Source organism: Garra rufa, chromosome 4 (assembly GCF_049309525.1).
Source record: "Garra rufa chromosome 4, GarRuf1.0, whole genome shotgun sequence".
Classification (NCBI taxonomy): Eukaryota; Metazoa; Chordata; class Actinopteri; order Cypriniformes; family Cyprinidae; genus Garra; species Garra rufa.
Window position 1 is genome coordinate 2,009,298 of NC_133364.1, and position 19,559 is coordinate 2,028,856.

Here is a 19,559-nt window from a genome sequence, read left to right on the forward strand (position 1 = left end):
TTCAAAGACAAACCAAAAGAGTCTAGAAAAAGACTGTTTGAACGAGATTACCAATCAGAACCAGAAAAACGACAATGTTACAGAAGCAACTGAGGCAAGCAAACATAATGAAGGCAATACAACAAAGCCAGCCGAGCAGAAAATAGGAGTTACAACAAAGACCAAACTAGGTAAATCAAAGGACATCTCAGCTGTGAGACAGGAGGACATAATTGTGGCAACTCCCACTAAAGAAAACAGCACTTCTACAAGTTCTACAACACCAAACCCTGCGCTGGTCAAAGACCAAAATGTCCAAATGGATGCTATAGTTTTTCCTCAAATTCCACCTACAGTGGGAGGCGGTTTCAAAAGAGATAAGCCGCCCCCACAGAGACAATCAGAGAGTGGAGAAGAAGAGAAAACTGTGACGGTGTCTGATAAAAGATATTTACAACAGCCCGCCACTGATACTAAAAAGGGAGGCACTGAAGTCACCAGCATAGAAATGACATCCGTAGTAAACGGTGATATAGAGTCTGTAGAGACAGAAGATCAGTTTTATGATTGTCTCACAGACTCTGGCTCTAGCCTTGAAAAGACCTTACCTGAAATACCATCCAGTACTGAAAGTCTATCTCTGAGCTCAGTGAAAAAGAAGCCCACTTGCTTGTTATCCAAAGCCATTGAAGTGTCCACTGAGCAGTCTGGCCAGGTCAGTAAAAAGTTCACAGCTAAATCGGCCTCGACAGATGATACAGCCTTCGGTTTACCAGCCACAAGTTATAACAAGGGCACAGCTAATGAAAAGACCACACCTCCACAAGCCTCAACCAGTGAGAAAACCTCCACTTTGCTTGCTTCAACTAAAGAAAAGACTACACCTCTACCAGCATCAACCATTGAGAAAATTTCTGCTTCATTAGGCTCTAGAGATGATAAAAACAAACCTTCACCAGCCTCAACTGATGAAAAGACTATGCCTCCACCAGCAACAACCACTGAGACAATCTCTGCAACTCCACCAGACTCAATTAATGGAAAAACTACATCTCCATTAGACTCAACCAATGAGATAACCACACCTTCACCAGCATCAATGAATGGAAAGACCACTCTTCCACCAGCCTCACCCAGTGTAATAACCACTCATGAAAAATCAACAGTTATTGAAAAGAACACATTTCCACAAGCCTCAACCAATGAGAAATCCTCCACTTTGCCTGTCTCAACTAAACAAAAGACTACAACTCCATCAGCATTAACCACTGAGACAATCTCTGCTTCATTAGACTCTACTGATGACAAAAACAAACCTCCAACAGCCTCAACTGATGACAAGAACACAATTTCATCAGAGTCAGCTAACAAAAGGACAACTATCGAGAAGACAGCATCTCCACAAGCCTCAACCAAAGAGACAACCCCTACTTTGCCTTTTTCCTCAGAAGAAAAGACTACAATTCCACCAGCATCAACCACTGAGACAATCTCTGCTTCATTAGGCTCTAGAGATGACAAAAACAAAGCTCCACTAGCCTCAACTGATGACAAGAACACAACGCCATTAGAGTCAGCTAACAAAAGGACAACTATCGAAAACACCACAACTCCACAAGCCTCAACCAAAGAGTCAACCTCCACTTTGCCTTCTTCTACTGAAGAAAAGACTACACCTTTACCAGCCTCAACCACTGAGACAATCTCTGCTTCAGTAGGCTCTAGAGATGACAAAAACAAAGCTCCACCAACCTCAACTGATAACAAGAACACAATTCCATCAGAGTCAGCTAACAAAAGGACAACTATAAAGAAGACCACAACTCCACAAGCCTCAACCAAAGATTCAACCTCCATTTTGCCTTCTTCAACTAAGGAAAAGACCACAATTCCACCAGCATCAACCACTGAGACAATATCTGCTTCTTTAGACTCTAGAGATGACAAAAACAAAACTCCACCAGCCTCAACTGATGAAAAGAACACAACGCCATTAGAGTCAGCAAACAAAAGGACAACTATCGAAAACACCACAACTCCACAAGCCCCAACCAAAGAGACAACCTTTACTTTGCATGCCTCAACTAAAGAAAAGACTACAATTCTACCAGCATCAACCACTGAGACAATCTCTGCTTCATTAGACTCTAGAGATGACAAAAACAAAGCTCCACCAACCTCAACTGATGAAAAGAACACAACGCCATTAGAGTCAGCAAACAAAAGGACAACTATCGAAAACACCACAACTCCACAAGCCCCAACCAAAGAGACAACCTTTACTTTGCCTTCTTCTACTGAAGAAAAGACTACACCTTTACCAGCCTCAACCACTGAGACAATCTCTGCTTCATTAGGCTCTAGAGATGACAAAAATAAAGCTCCACCAACCTCAACTGATGAAAAGAACACAACGCCATTAGAGTCAGCTAACAAAAGGACAACTATCGAAAACACCACAACTCCACAAGCCCCAACCAAAGAGTCAACCTCTACTTTGCCTTCTTCTACTGAAGAAAAGACTACACCTTTACCAGCCTCAACCACTGAGACAATCTCTGCTTCATTAGGCTCTAGAGATGACAAAAATAAAGCTCCACCAACCTCAACTGATGAAAAGAACACAACGCCATTAGAGTCAGCTAACAAAAGGACAACTATCGAAAACACCACAACTCCACAAGCCCCAACCAAAGAGACAACCTCTACTTTGCCTTCTTCTACTGAAGAAAAGACTACACCTTTACCAGCCTCAACCACTGAGACAATCTCTGCTTCATTAGGCTCTAGAGATGACAAAAATAAAGCTCCACCAACCTCAACTGATGAAAAGAACACAACGCCATTAGAGTCAGCTAACAAAAGGACAACTATCGAAAACACCACAACTCCACAAGCCCCAACCAAAGAGACAACCTTTACTTTGCATGCCTCAACTAAAGAAAAGACTACAATTCTACCAGCATCAACCACTGAGACAATCTCTGCTTCATTAGACTCTAATGATGACAAAAACAAACCTCCACCAGCCTCAACTACTAAGACAGTCTCTGCTTCATTAGGCTCCAGTGATGATAAGAACAAACCTCTACCAGCTTCAGGTAATGAGACAATCTCTAGTTTGCCTGGCCCAGCCAGTGAAAAGACCACACCTCCAACATCATCAGCTAATAAAAAAGCCACAACTCCACCAGCATCAACCTCTGAGACAACTTCCACATTATTAGGCTCAGCTAATAAACAGATCACCCATTCTGCATCATCAACCGTTGAGTCTACTTCCACTTCATTAGGCTCAGGTGATGACAAGACCACACCTCCATCAGTCCTAACTAATAAAATGACTAATGAAACTCCACCAGCTTCTACTAATGAAAAGACTACATCTTCATTTGACTTGGCTTGTGGAAAGACAAAGAATGATGAAACTATTCTTCCACCAGCCTCAAGCGATGACGCAACTACTGAAACGACTACAACTTCACCTTCAACTAATGAAAAGTCCACACCTGCAAAATCCTTAACTAAAGAAAATGGTGCACCTCCACCAGCTTCAACAAGTACACCAGTCTCTGTTGATATCACTAGTAAAAATGAGAGGACCACACCACTACCAGTGTCATCCTCCTCCCCCATAATCTCTAGCACTGGGAAAAATATAACTCCATTTCCTTCATCCAAAGAAAAGACCACACCTTCACCAGAATCAATCAATAAAAAACCCTCCTCCAGCAAATCTACAGATCCATCCACAAGAAAAAAGGAATTCATCTTCAAACCCTTTATTCTTCCGCAGATCCCCGCTGCACCTGGCAGCTCCTCCCAGAGCAGGGACTCTCCATCTAGCTGGCTAGATCTGGATTACCAACGTCCTAAAAAGAAGAAGCTGTTGATTCCAGAACCTAAGCTCAGCTCCTCTCTGAGCGAGACCAACCTCCTGAACACATCTGGTGAATATGACCCGGACGACTTTGTCGCGAATGTGAAAAGGCTGGCGATGCCGTTCAATCTTCCCAAGCGCAAACACAACAAACACCGTTTGCAAGCACCTCCGTTTGTCATGCCTGCCATCAAAGAAGACCACTTTGAAAAACCCTTCGATCCGGAAGAGTTCCAGCATGGCTTGAGGCGAAGGAGGGAATTCGTTTTGGATCTGGCTCCCAGTGTAATTTCCAAGAGTCAAGACACGGAAGTCAAGGTGGTGGACATCAAACCTAAGCGAGAGAGCATCCTCACGAGGTCCCTGATCTTCCAAAGGACAAGGAAAGAGTCTGATAAGGAAGAGGAAGAAAAAGAGGAGGGGTCGGATGAAATTAAAACACAACCACTGAAGGCAAAGTCTCGTTTGGAGAGGTGCTCAATTGTCAGCATGCTACGCAGTCCCAGCAAAGGGAGACGAATGGAGTTTTTAAGCCCTACCGAGGGTCCTTCAGATGGGCCGTTCTCATCTAGTGACGGTTCTGGATCTACAGCACCTACACTATCCCAGCTAGCGCCAACTACAGAACTTCCCAAACTGGTCCCGGTAGAGCAGACCCTAGTTAAGAATGACAGCGGTGATGCTCAGTCTGGTTCTCAGGTTATTCTGAAACCTAGCAAGGAGATTGGACCTGCTGTGATACCTGACCTCAAAACAACTTTAAGAGACCCAGTCACTCTTTTAACAGACACTAACGCTGCTTTTCTTTTCAGTGGTACCCAGACTAGTTCCCAGGTTGTTACGAAACCTATTAAAGATGATGGACCTACCCTGGTGCCTGACTTGAAAACAACTTCATTAGACCCTCCAGTCACCATATTAACAGACACTAATGCTGCTCCAAAATCTACTTATCCCATCCAGGATGATGGACCTGCCATGAAACCTGATCTCAAAGCAACTTCAGTGGATACCACAGTCACTCTTTTAACAGACACTAACGCTCCCTCTCCTCCAAATGGTTCTCAGACTAGTTCCAAGGTTGTACCGAAACCTACAAAAGATGATGTACTTATTCTCGCACCTGGCCTAAAAGCAACTTCAGCAGACCCTTCGGTCACCATGCTGACGGATAATAATGCTCCTACACCTAGTTCTGGTTCCCAGGTTGTTTTAAAACCTACCAAGAAAGATGGACCTTCAATGACACCTGATCCCAAAGCCACTTCAAAAGACACCATGGTCACCTTGTTAACAGACACTTACACTCCCTCTCCTCCAAATGGTTCCCAGACTAGTTCCAAGGTTGTACCGAAACCTACAAAAGATGATCCAGTTATTCTCGCACCTGACCTAAAAGCAACTTCAGCAAACCCTTCGGTCACCATGCTGACAGACACTAATGCTCCTTCACCTAGTTCTAGTTCCCAGGTTGTTCTAAAACCTACCAAGAAAGATGGACCTACAATGACACCCAACCTCAAAGCAACTTCAAAAGACACTACAGTCACCTTGTTAACAGACACTAACACTACCTCTCCTCCAAATGGTTCCCAGACTAGTTCCAAGGTTGTACTGAAACCTACGAAAGACGATGGACCTACACTGACACCTGAGTTGAAAACAACTTCAGCAGACCCTCCAGTCCCCATGTTAACTTCAATGCCTAGTTCTGGTTCCCAGAATGTTCTAAAACCCATCAGGGATGATAGACCTGCCTTAACACCTGATCTCAAAACAACAAATGGTACCCAGACTGGTTCTGGTGTTGTTCTACAGCCTGATGGGCCGACCCTGAAAACAACTACAGTAGACCCCATTGTCACTAAAGTAACAGATGCTAATGCTCCTCCACCACTTTCTTCATTTAATGACATCAAGTTGCCTAGTTTCCTGGAGAAGTTTCTTCCAAAGGAACCTGAAATCGCTCAACCATCAAAGAAGATCGACCCACTGGTCAGCCATCCCTCATTCACATACCTCACTAGTGCTTGGTTCACAACCAAAATATGTCACATATTTTAACATAGATTGTACGTAAGAGTGAATAAGTGTCTAAATCACTTGTGCGTCTGTTTGTGTGTCTATGTGCTGGTTAGGTGGCTGGAGAAAGTGCCTCAGTACCCAGTCTAGTGGATCTGAATAAGGCTGTAGACACAGCTGACGGGAAGATCCCAGAATTTACGATTCCACCTGCACCTGAAGTTCCAGCGGCTCACATTCCTCAAGCTAAACCTCAGAGAGAACTGCCAAATGTATGAGTCAATCACCAATTTGTATTTTCTTTGTAAATGGCAAAAATGTATTTGTTCATAGCTGGGATTGCTCTGCATGACTGGTAGTTATTCATGCGTGTCCATATTTGCGACCCTGGAGCACAAAACCAGTTTTAGGTAGCATGGGTATATTTGTAGCAATAGCCAACAATGCATTGTATTTTTCTATGCCAAAAATTGTAAATTCATCACAGTTCAATTTTTAATTAGTAATATGCATTGCTAACAACTTTAAAGGCGATTTTCTTAATGTTTTGATTTTCTTACACCCTCAGATTCCAGATTTTCAAATAGTTATATCTCAGCCAAATATTGTCCTATGTAAGTGTATAGGTGTATAAATGTGTAATGTATGTATAAATCTCTTTTTTTTTTAAATACCCTTATGACTGGTTGTGTAGTCCAGGATCACATGTGTACATGACACTGACATTGTGAGAGATATGATGTTTTAACATGTTCAAAGCACTAAATCTTTGGGTTATCATCGGATCATGTTTCTGCTTGATTAAATATTATGAAACATTTCCAAACGAATTACCCACATTTCTCTTTTAACCACAACAAGGCTTGGCATTCTGTCTTTCAGATTCCAGCTGCTCGTGGAATCCACCGGCGTCCCGCAAAGGTTTGCCAGCATTCGTGATCAAACAGAGAATTTCAGATATTAAAACAAGCTTTGTTTGCATAACATCAGCCAAGTTTTTTGAATTTTATGTATGCTTTAAAATGCTGTAATGTCTAATTTGAAGTGTTGTGTCGTCAGATTGTGATATTTGAGCAGCATCAGTTCAGTGGTCAGTCCTTTGAGTTCTACAGGGATCAGCCTGATGCCACACACATGCATCTGTCCAGTCTCATATCTATTAAAGTGGTCAGAGGATGGTAAGTGCCATCTATGGAGAGCAAATACTCAATGCATGATGTTGTTATGATATGTTCAGATTAAACTGCATTTGGCCTCTCACAGCTGGATACTATATGAGAAACCAGGATTTGAAGGACGATGCATTGCTCTGGAAGAGGAAGGAGTTACCGAACTCCCCAATCAGTGGGCAGAAGAGGGTGAAGAAACATCCCCTGTGGTCATTGGCTCACTTCGGCTGGCTGTCAGAGTAAGTGACCTCGAGGATCTTCTTCAAAGAATTGTTTTGAGTACAATAGGTGCTTTCTGAAGGGCAGAGGAGATGGGAGTGACCGCTGTGTTTTCCTGTATGCGTCTGCAGGACTACACTCCTCCCCGGATAGAGCTGTTCACGGAGCCCGCTGGCAGAGGCAGAAGCTCTGAGTTTGTGGATGACACAGAGGAAGTGGGCAGTTTCAGCCGTCCTCAGAACACTGGATCCATTAAAGTCCACAGTGGTTTGTAAGTTGACAAACACGCCCTGCTCAGACCTGTGTGTGTGTGTGTGTGTGTGTGTGTGTGTGTGTGTGTGTGTGTGTGTGTGTGTGTGTTTGGATGCTGTTGTTGGGTGTGTGGTCAAAGTGAAGCTCTTGACATGCACATCTTCTCTGAGCATTTACAAAAAATATGCTATGATTCACATTCTCTTTTGGTTAACTGGGAAGCCAACAGAACACCTTGGCAACAGCATAGCACTTTTTTAACATCAGAAGTTTTCCATGAATGTCCACACACACGGTCAGGTTCAACATGTGCAGTGCCACCTAACCTGCACTTTTGGTGTCTGTTATTTTTGACCAAAGTAAAGCATGGCGACTAAAGGCTTGTTATGTTTGCCAGTTTTAATGAAACCACTGTTGAAAGAGTTGTCGTATGTTGTTTATGTTAGGAAAGCTGCTTTGCAGAGGGTGCTCTTGAAGGGTTGCCATGTCCACTTATTATAAGCAACAATTATTAAGTATCTTTAAGCTTGTAGTTTGGGCTCGGCTCATGAAGCAATCCATTTTATGGAGATCAGAAAAGTGACTTATTTCCGAGATAATGCATTAAGGATTAAGTTCAATTCAGTTCAAGCAATATCTGGCAACCCAGAGTCAAAATGTAGCTCTTGACAGGTTTGTAGCAATAGCCAAATATACATTATATGGGTCAGAATGATCTATTTTATGCCAAAAATCATTCGGATATTAATTAAAGATCATGTTCCTACCGTAAATGTCATACTTGCTAATTATGCTATAAACATGTTAGAAACATGTTAGCAACTTGCTAATCATGCCATAAACAAGTTAAAAAACATGCTAGCAACTTGCTAATTATGCTAGAAACATGCTAGTAACTTGTTAATCATACTATAATCATGCTAGAAATATGCTAGCAACTTGCTAATCATGCTAGAAATATGCTAGCAACTTGCTAAACATGATAGAAACATGCTAGTAACTTGTTAATCATACTATAATCATGCTAGAAACATGCTAGCAACTTGCTAATCATGCTAGAAATATGCTAGCAACTTGCTAAACATGATAGAAACATGCTAGCAACTTGCTAAACATGCTAGAAATATGCTAGCAACTTGCTAATCATGCTAGAAACATGCTAGTAACTTGTTAATCATACTATAATCATGCTAGAAACATGCTAGTAACTTGTTAATCATACTATAATCATGCTAGAAATATGCTAGCAACTTGCTAATCATGCTAGAAATATGCTAGCAACTTGCTAAACATGATAGAAACATGCTAGTAACTTGTTAATCATACTATAATCATGCTAGAAACATGCTAGCAACTTGCTAATCATGCTAAAAAAATGCTAGCAACTTGCTAAACATGATAGAAACATGCTAGCAACTTGCTAAACATGCTAGAAATATGCTAGCAACTTGCTAATCATGCTAGAAACATGCTAGTAACTTGTTAATCATACTATAATCATGCTAGAAACATGCTAGCAACTTGCTAATCATGTTAGAAATATGCTAGCAACTTGCTAAACATGATAGAAACATGTTAGTAACTTGTTAATCATACTATAATCATGATAGAAACATACTAGCAACTTGCTAAACATGCTAGAAATATGCTAGCAACTTGCTAATCATGTTAGAAACATACTAGCAACTTGTTAATCATACTATAATCATGCTAGAAACATGCTAGCAACTTGCTACTCATGTTAGAAACATGCTAGTAACTTGTTAATCATACTATAATCATGATAGAAACATGCTAGCAACTTGCTAAACATGCTAGAAATATGCTAGCAACTTGCTAATCATGTTAGAAACATACTAGCAACTTGTTAATCATACTATAATCATGCTAGAAACATGCTAGCAACTTGCTAATCATGTTAGAAACATGCTAGTAACTTGTTAATCATACTATAATCATGCTAGAAACATGCTAGCAACTTGCTAATCATGTTAGAAACATGCTAGTAACTTGTTAATCATACTATAATCATGCTAGAAACATGCTAGCAACTTGCTAATCATGTTAGAAATATGCTAGGAACTTGTTAAACATGATATAAACATGCTTGTAACTTGTTAATCATACTATAGTCATGATAGAAACATGCTAGCAACTTGTTAAACATGCTAGAAATATGCTTGCAACTTGCTAATCGTGTTAGAAACATGCTAGTAACTTGTTAATCATACTATAATCATGCTAGAAATATGCTTGCAACTTGCTAATCATGTTAGAAATATGCTAACAACATGCTAATGATGCTAGTAACTAGGGCTGCACGATTAATCGCACGATGTTGTGAGGCACGTTTAGTCAATGAAGCCGGTACTTTGATCAGCAGTTCACATTCGATTTTGAGCACGATTTGGCGGAGTTTGTCAGTGATTTACACCTCTGTGTATTAATTGCTGCTCCAGCTGAACGCACGTGATGGAGATTTACTACTAATCAAAGTACCGGCCTCATTGACTAAACGCGCCTCACAGCATCGTGCGATTAATGTGACTCTGGAGCACAAAACCAGTCTTAAGTAGCGCAGTTATATTTGTAGCAATAGCCAAAATACATTGTATGGGTCAAAATGATTGATTATCATTAGGATATTAAGTAAAGATCATGTTCCATGAAGATATTTTGTAAATTTCCTATCTCAATGTATCAAAACTTAATTTTTGATTACTAATATGCATTGCTAAGAACTTCATTTGGACAACTTTAAAGCTGATTTATCAATATTTATATTTTTTTGCACCCTCAGATTCCAGATTTTCAGATAATGTCCTATCCTAACAAACCATAAAACAATGGAAAGCTTTTTATTCAGCTTTCAGATGATTTATACATGTCAATTAAAAAAAATGACTCTTATGACTGGTTTTGTGGTCCAGGGTCACGTATGTCATTAACTGGTTGTTCAGTTTAGTTCTGTAAACACTCTGTAGAATTTCTATAGATGCGGTTGCCATTACCGAGTAATTTAAGGCTGAGTTAGGTTGTAGAATGTGTTTGTCACTCCCTTACATTTCTGAACTGTGGGCGTACAGATCAGAATTAAGGACTAAAGGTGAATTGCTAACCGTATTTAGATCCAGCGTGTGCGTAGCCAGTGCTGTGAAGGCGCTTTAAGAACATAATGACTGGATTCCTGGTGATTCATGAGTGTGTTATGCTTTATGAGAGCCTTTGAGTCACGGCATTAGTCACGCTGAACCACATAAACAATATCAGAGCCACATGATCCAGTACTTACAATATAGCACAGAAACTCATTCTGATGCATTCAGTAATGTTTCTAACAGACAGAAAGGGGAAAATAGACTTATAATAATGATTAAAGTGAGACACTTCAGTCACATAGAGTGAGACAATACCTGTCTTCATTTTGAACACTAGATCTATTGTTTCTGGTTGTTAATGTTTTGTTTGAAAAGTGTCCAAATACTTTAAAGACCCACTGTATGTGAAAAGCCTCGTGTGTGTGTGTGTGTGTGTGTGTGTGTGTGTGTGTGTGTGTGTGTGTGTGTGTGTGTGTGTGTGTGTGTGTGTGTGTGTGTGTGTGTGTGTGTACCTGGTATTCATCACGTTGTGGGGACCAAATGTCCCCACAAGGATAGGAATACCAGTAGATTTTGACCTTGTGGGGACATTTCTTAGGTCCCCATGAGGAAACAGGCTTATAAATCATGCACAATGAGTTTTTTTGAGGAAGTAAAAGTGTGCACAATCTCCTGTGAGGGCTAGGTTTAGGTGTAGGGTAGGTGTAGGGTGATAGAAAATACGGTTTGTACAGTATAAAAACCATTACGCCTATGGAATGTCCCCATAAAACATGTAAACCCAACATGTGTGTGTGTGTGTGTGTGTGTGTGTGTGTGTGTGTGTGTGTGTGTGTGTGTGTGTGTGTGTGTGTGTGTGTGTGTGTGAGAGTGTGTGTGTGTGTGTGTGTGTGTGTGTGTGTGTGTGTGTGTGTGTGTGTGTGTGTGTGTGAGTGTGTGTGAGTGTGTGTGTGTGTGTGTGTGTGTGTGTGTGTGTGTGTGTGTGTGTGTGTGTGTGTGTGTGTGTGTGTGTGTGTGTGTGTGCATGATAATCAGAGACAGCAGAACAGCACAGTGAATGACAAAGACAGAAAAAATCAGGAAAAGGGCAGAATGACGGATGAAAGCTACGGCTGGAATGTGAGCAGAAATAGAAAGAGAAAATCAGAGATTGTTGAGGAGGGTGGAGGTGAACGATTTACAGCAGCAGTAGCAGCAGCGTTTGTCCAGGTGAACCAGCAGAACACAGCAAAAAAACAATATTTACAGTACAGCGTATTCATATTTGCTTATATTTAACTCAAAATACAATTTAATGTACCAAAAGTCAGTTGTGGTTTTGTCTTTGAATTCTGTTAAAGGATGAAGCAGATAAAAACTACTGAACATGACAGAAAACATGACAGAACATGACAGGAATCTCACATGCAAAGGGGTGTTCATGAAGGAGTCTTAAAGTTTTCATCAACTTTATGATAATGTAAATGGGAAAAACCCAGAAAAACAAGCAGACGTCACTATTTTAACATGTCTCAGAGTGTGTGAAATGGACATGAGAACAATATTTGAAAACGATTTTGTTTTCATAAATTTCATGATGTATGAGTGATATGTATGGAAGCCTGTTTCCGCCAGTGAATAAAACATTAAAAAAGGTAATTGCGACTTTTTATCTCGCAATTCTGACTTCTCAGAACTGTGAGATATAAACGCACAATTGTGAGTTATAAAATGGAATTGCGGGATATAAACTCACAGTTGTGAGTAATAAAGTCAGAATTGCGAGATATAAACTTCTGATTTTATAACTCAGAATTGCAAGTTTATATCTGAATTCTGACTTTATAACTTGGAATTGCAAGTTTATATCTGAATTTTGACTTTATTCCTCAGAATTGCAAGTTTATATCTCTGAATTCTGACTTTATAACTTGGAATTGCAAGTTTATATCTTGGAATTCTGACTTTATTCCTCAGAATTGCAAGTTTATATAGAATTCTGTCTTTATTTTTTATTCAGTGGCGGAAACAGGCTTCCATAGATTTGTGAGTGTAAAAACTCAAAAAATATAAATAAATAAAAGCAAGCATTAACATTAATAATGGCCATAAAAAACTACACTTTTATGAAATATTATATATTTTATAAGTTTATAATATTATATAAGTTTTCAAAAACGATTTTTGTAAGTGCAAAAACAAACAATGTTTTTAACATTGCTTTTACTTTGACTAAACTCCATTATTAGCAGCATGTGATTTGATGAGTGAGTCAGGGAAGTGTTCACTAGTTCACTTGGAGTGTGTCCGGCTTGACTAATATCTGAGAGACTGATTGATCTGTTATGATCACTGATGATTGACAGCTGTGGTGTGTGTGGTCTGCAGGTGGCTGGTTTACAGTGATCCGGGTTTCCAGGGTCTGCTGGCGGTTCTGGAGGCTGGAGAGTATCCGTTTCCGGAGGATTGGGGATTCCCGGTGCCCACGGTCGGCTCTCTGAGACCTCTGCGAATGGTACGCTCTCACACAATAATGTTATTCACCCGTCTACAGCTGTCACACAGAAATCTATAATGGGAAATCTGATTATTTTCCAGGGCGCTCTCAAAGTGGAGAAGCCGAACGCAGTCAAGGTTTGTGAGTTTCGGTGTTTTCTGGTACATTCAGTATCTTCACTAGTGTTCCAGCGATAGAGACTTATGATCTCTCGTGTCTCTCTCAGGCCGTGTTGTACGAGAAGGCAGGTCTGCAGGGCCGATGTGTGGAGGTTCAGGGAGACGTGTTCTCCTTCGCCAGGACAGAAACGGACCAGAGTGACTCTGACAATTACGGACTGAACTGTGTGGAATCGCTCAAGATCCTCGGAGGCCTGTGAGTCCTGAACTCTGCACTGAAGAAAACTGGTTTACTTTGTCTTGTGTTTGAGTACAAACATTTCAAATCCCTCAATCTAGACACATTTCGGAGAAGCAATACTGCAAGAAATGCTTTTCCTACTTAGATTGTTTTGTCTTGTTTCCAGCCAAAATATCTAAAAATTCTTCATTTATAAAGGATTTTCGAGATGAGTAAAAATTTTTGTACTGTTTGCCGGAAAAAAATTAAGTGTATTTTTGCTTGAAACAAGCAAAGTAATCTGCCAATCGGGTAAAAAAAATAATCTAGTTTTCAGTAATAGATTAAAAAAAAGTGTCAGGAAATACATTGAGTTAAACTTGAAATTTTGAAGTACAAAGACTAATAATCTTTCTTCACAACTTTCAAAAAACATTTGACATGATCCCACTGGAATATATTTGTTCTTGTTTTGATTAGTGTTTTGTGTAAAACAGTGTTTTAGTAAATGTGTGTCGGTCTGCTCTCAGGTGGGTCGGATACGATGGTGAGGGTTTCGACGGGCAGCAGTTTGTTCTGGAGGAAGGAGAGTATCTGGACTGGACAGACTGGGGCGGGACGGGTGAAAAACTGCTCTCTCTGCGACCCGTCTTCATGGTGAGTGTCATCTTTACCAGCCATCGCTCACCACACTTCACTAGATGTCCATCAACTCTGCTTTAGCTGTTGGAGCTAGTTCCTATGCTTGCATTGGGAATTCTTCTTGACAGAAAGCATTTTTTAATTCAGAGATTGCTGAAACACATTTTAAAATGTAAAATAATTTAAATACACTGTAAAAAAATTTGATGATCACTGGTTTTAAAAGAAAGTACTATTTAAGTGTTTCTACTTTAAAATTCAAAGGTGTTACTTGATACTTTGTAACAATTTACTAGCAGTTTTTAAAAGTAAATCCTACACCAAACCTCTTTAAAGGGGTTTATCTAATAAAAAAAAGAATAAGGCCAAGTCTATTACCAGTTTATAACATTTATAAACATTTATAATTCGTTAACATTTTAATAATAATTTTCATTTTCATTTTAATAATAAATGTAATCATTGCTTTTCCAATGATCCCCCCCCTCTAAAAAAAACAAAAATAAGATAAACCTTTGGTTAAAATAAAATATTGCATTAATTTAAAAGCACATTCAACCAGGTAACAATAAACAATAAACAATATTATTTTTTAAATGTATAATTTATACATGATTTTTACTAAATAAGCTGCATATATAAACTTTCCATTGATGTATGGTTTGTTAGGATAGGACAATATTTAGAATATCTGTAATCTGAGGGTGCAAAAAAAAATCAAAATATTGAGAAATCGCCTTTAAAGTTGTCCAAATTAAGTTCTTAGCAATGCATATTACTAATCAAAAATTAAGTTTTAATAGATTTATAGTAGGAAATTTACAAAATATCTTCGTGGAACATGATCTTTATTTAATATCCTGATTTTTGGCATAATTTTGACCCGTACAATGTATTTTTGGCTATTGCTACAAATACACCCGTGCTACTTAAGAGATATAATATATAACTTTTTTTGTTTTTAATAAGTTCATCATCATTTCTATTAATAGCTATTCATCAACTCAAAAACCCAGATGAAAGAAACTGTTCCTATTTTTGTATAAAAGTGTTGGCTAAATGCATAAATATGAATGGGAAATCCGGGAAAGCGGCGTCGGATGCAGCCGTTCACAGTTAAAAACACTCGGTTCCGCTCGTCCAGCTGTTTTTGAGCTCGTAAACACATCCGGCCCAAACAAAACACACCTCTGATTGACAAAACCAGCTCAGTTACACAGAACTCCCTATGAACTGAGTAATCATTCAGAAAAACCAGCGACTAGTTGGTTTGGAGCATCTGCAGTTGAGTTAATAGAGGTTTTTCAGTCATTATTACTGAAGTCAGTAAACAGAAGAACCCGAGCCAAACGCGTTACGCAACCTTCATCAGCGCATACCTGTGGTGTTTATGAGCTCTGGATGCACAATAGCAGGAAATAGCAGAACCAGAACCTGCGCCGAACGCTTGCCAACTGCTTTCTAATTGAAGTTGTAAAATGCTTTGTTTTTCAGGATTTCTCCTCGCCTCATATGAAGATGTTCAGCGAGCTGGACTGCTCAGAGCGAGGCAGCAGCATCGACCTCCTGGAGCCGCTGGATAACGCCTTGAACACACACTACGGCCCGCAGACATGCTCCATCGAGGTCCTGGCGGGAGTGTGAGTCGCTTTCTTCATTATAGAGCGTTTTTGGTGAAAAACTACATTACCCATAGTGCTGTGCAGAAAATTCCACCAATCAAGAGGTGGCGCAAATCATGTTAAGAGATAGCTCCGCCCACTCTAATGATTGAATACTTCAATATTTCTATATGTCTGCATATTTTGCAATGAACTTGAAGTATATAGTTCCTAGAGATACAATAAACAACACAAAAAGTCAGAATTGTGAGATATATATATTTGGAATTGTGAAAAAAGAATGAATTGTAAAATTAAAAAGTTGTAACATATTTTTTTTTGTATTAAAACTAAATCAGCAAATCAAAAATTAAAATGGCAAGAAAAAACATATAATTGCGAGAAACAAAGTCCGAAATGTGAGCTATAAATTTGGAATTGGAAAAAATTCCACCAATCAAAAAGTGGCTCAAATCGTGTTAAGAGCTCTTTAGCTCCGCCCACTCTAATGATTCAGTACTTCAATATTTCTATATGTGTGCATTTTTTGCAATGAACTTGAAGTATATAGTTCCTAGAGATACAATAAACAACAAAAATAATTCTGGAATGCAAAAAGTGGGCGGGCACAAATGCACTCTCTTCAGCCAATCAGGATGTCCTTCAGCTCATCAATAGAAAAGTGCCCAAGGTCAAAGTTGCATGCTATTCGTTTCAGTCTGTCAGTGCTTCCACAGAACTAATGATCGCACCTGTTCAGGTAAATTCGCATTGTTTCCCGCTGTTAGTAGGTCATGTGATGCAGACACCCACACAAACACAGGTCCGCCTCGGGCTGATCGTCGTTCAGAGGAACGGAGGCCGTCTGCCAGAAAATGCATCAATGCAAATAATTTGAAGAGATGGAAAGACTGTGTGCTTGCTGCAGAGCTTTTCACAATAAATGCGGTTCCCTGTAATTACTGGAATGTGTGTGTGTGTGTGTGTGTGTGTGTGTGTGTTGTGGTGTGTGTGTGTGTGTGTGTGTGTGTGTGTGCGTGTGTGTGTGTGTGTGTGTGTGTGTGTGTGTGTGTGTGTGTGTGTGTGTGTGTGTGTGTGTGTGTGTGTGTGTGTGTGTGTGTGTGTGTGTGTGTGTGTGTGTGTGTGTGTGTGTGTGTGTGTGTGTGAGATGTGTGCATGAAGGCAGGTCTGTATTTGTTGAGGCACATGTGTGGGTGGTTGGTCTCATTATTTTGGGAGTAGCTGTAGTTTTTCTGAGCTGAATGTCAGTTTTGTGCATTATGGAACGTGACGCATTAAACGCTGATGACCTTTAGGACATTTCTGTCCAGAACTGCAGTTAGAGTCTACTCATATTGACTCATATGAACATTCTTGTGATGTGAGTCTAGTGGCATGTTAGTTTCAAAAGAATAATTCAGCTAGAAATGATCATTTATTCCCTTTTAGACGTTTAGCAGGATGTCCACGCTGCTCAGTGGGCAGAAGTGACTGAATGATTGATTTGTTGCAGGTGGGTGGCGTTCGAGGATGCAGGGTTCTCTGGTCAGCAGTTTGTTCTGGAGAAGGGTCTGTACGGGAGCCCGGAGGACTGGGGCGCGTCCCACAGCCGCATCTGCTCCGCCGTCCCCGTCATTCTGGTGAGACTCATCACTGATCAAATCAACATTAATGAGACAAACAGGATGTTCAGTGAGGCTGATCAGATCATCAGCGATCAATCAGTTTGATGGGATGCTGAGAACATGAGGGACTGATCATGTTTGATGAATAGAGTACGATACGATGGAACATCAGAAACATTAAGACAGAAAATACAGTCCATTTTGATTTCATGTTGACTTTATAACTGCAATATAACAACCCAAGATCACTGACTAATGTGTATATTTGATATTTCAGGAAAATGTAGAAAACTCCTGCCACTTCCAGGTTTGTAAAATTAATTATGACGTTTATTTATTTATTATTTTGTTTAAGTTTTTCTAATTATTAGTTTTTGGTTTACTACCATGACACATATACACTACTGTTCAAAAGTTTGGGGTCAGTAAGACTTGTCTTTAAAGAAGTCTCTTCTGCTCATCAAGGCTGCATTTATTTGATTAAAAATACAGAAAAAAACAGTAATATTGCAAAATGTTTTTACAATATAAAATAATGTTTTTTATTGTAACATACTTTAAAATAGAATTTATTCCTGTGATGAAAAGCTGAATTTTTATCAGCTGTTACTCCAGTCTTCAGTGTCACATGATCCTTCAGAAATCATTCTAATATACTGATTTATTATTAGAGTGATCAACGTTGGATAATATCAACATTTGTGCTGACAAATATTTTTTGGAGCCTGTGATTTTTTTTTTTTTAAGAATTCTTTCATGAATAACAAGTTTAAAAAGTACAGTGTTTATTCAAAATGTAAATATTTTATAACAATGTAAATTATTTATTATTAACTTTTAATAAACTATAAATTATTAACTTAATACATCCTTGGTGAATAGAATATTAATTTCTTAAAAAAAAAAAAAAATGTACTGACCCCAAACTTTTGAACGGTAGTGCATATATAAATTTTATACCTTTTTCTAATTATTTTTAATTATAATTAAAATGATTAGTATTATTATGTGTACTGTCATCAAAAATATTACTATTATTTTAATTTCGTATTATTGTTTTATTTATATATATATATTCACGTTGCCACTCAATGGTTTGGGATTAGTACGATTTTTAATGTTTTTTAAAGAAGTCTCTTCTGCTCATGAAGGCTGCATTTATTTGATTAAAAATACAGAAAAAACTGTAATATTGTGAAATATTATTTTAATTTAAAATAATTGTTTTCTGTGTGAATATATTTTAAAATGTAATTTATTTCTGTGATCAAAGATCAAAATTACTCCAGTCTTCAGTGTCACATGATCCTTCAGAAATATTTCCAAAAATGCTGATTTATTATCAATGTTGGAACCTGTGATACTTTTTCAGGATTCTTTGATCAATAAAAGGTTAAAAAGAACAGCGTTTATATAAAATAGAATGGTTTTATTCTTCCTTTTTTTGGAAAGAAATTAATACTTTTACTCAGCAAGCATGTGTTAAATTGATTTTTTAAAAAGTGATAGCGTAGATTTACATTGTTAGAAAAAGATTTATATCTGTCCTTTTTAACGTTTTTTTTTTCATCAAAGAATCCTGAAATAAAGAATCACAGCTTCTAAAAAAATATTTGACTGTTTCCAACATTGATAATTCTAATAATAAATCGGCATATTAGAATAATTTCTGAAGGATCATGTGCCACTGAAGCCTGATGAAAATTCAGCTTTGCATCACAGAAATAAATTATATTTTAAAGTATATTAAAATAAAAAACATTATTGTATATTGTAATAACATTTTGCAATTTAACAGTTTTTTTCAGTATTTTTAACCAAATAAATGCAGCCTTGATGAGCAGAAGAGACTTCTTTAAAAAAATGACAAGTCTGACTGATCCCAAACTTTAAAGCGGCAGTGTTTATATAATTGTATTGTTATCATCATGATTTCAGAGGTTCAGGGTGAATATGAATGCGAAGTGTAATGTTGTTGATGTGACAGATGGAGCTGTTCTCTGAGTCTGGATTCAGTGGGACGTCTGTCCTTCTGCAGGAGTCGTTACCCACAATGCCCAGCGACTTCAGCGTGCGCTCCTGCAGGGTTCATGCTGGCAGGTTCGTTAGATCTGCTCTGTCTTTAGTCTGTCTGTGTGTTTCTGTCCTCACATGAGTGTGTGTGTGTGTGTGTGTGTGTGTGTGTGTGTGTGTGTGTGTGTGTGTGCAGCTGGCTGGCGTTCAGCAGTGAGTGTTTCTCGTCTCATCAGTGTGTTCT

General features: G+C 38.8%; 1 protein-coding gene across 1 annotated transcript in view; it reads left to right on the forward strand.

Annotated features, from left to right (window-relative positions):
• The first annotated feature begins 298 nt into the window (after window positions 1–298).
• Window positions 299–19,559, forward strand: part of LOC141333413 (uncharacterized) — a 19,826-nt gene continuing 565 nt past the window's right edge. The window contains exons 1-15 of the mRNA XM_073838406.1: window positions 299–5,854; window positions 5,998–6,153; window positions 6,764–6,802; window positions 6,941–7,059; window positions 7,145–7,289; window positions 7,401–7,540; window positions 12,987–13,113; window positions 13,197–13,232; window positions 13,322–13,470; window positions 13,965–14,091; window positions 15,571–15,716; window positions 17,191–17,317; window positions 17,580–17,609; window positions 19,290–19,402; window positions 19,512–19,554. Coding sequence (XP_073694507.1) covers window positions 299–5,854; window positions 5,998–6,153; window positions 6,764–6,802; window positions 6,941–7,059; window positions 7,145–7,289; window positions 7,401–7,540; window positions 12,987–13,113; window positions 13,197–13,232; window positions 13,322–13,470; window positions 13,965–14,091; window positions 15,571–15,716; window positions 17,191–17,317; window positions 17,580–17,609; window positions 19,290–19,402; window positions 19,512–19,554 — 7,053 coding nt within the window. The remainder of the gene's footprint in view (window positions 5,855–5,997; window positions 6,154–6,763; window positions 6,803–6,940; window positions 7,060–7,144; window positions 7,290–7,400; window positions 7,541–12,986; window positions 13,114–13,196; window positions 13,233–13,321; window positions 13,471–13,964; window positions 14,092–15,570; window positions 15,717–17,190; window positions 17,318–17,579; window positions 17,610–19,289; window positions 19,403–19,511; window positions 19,555–19,559) is intronic.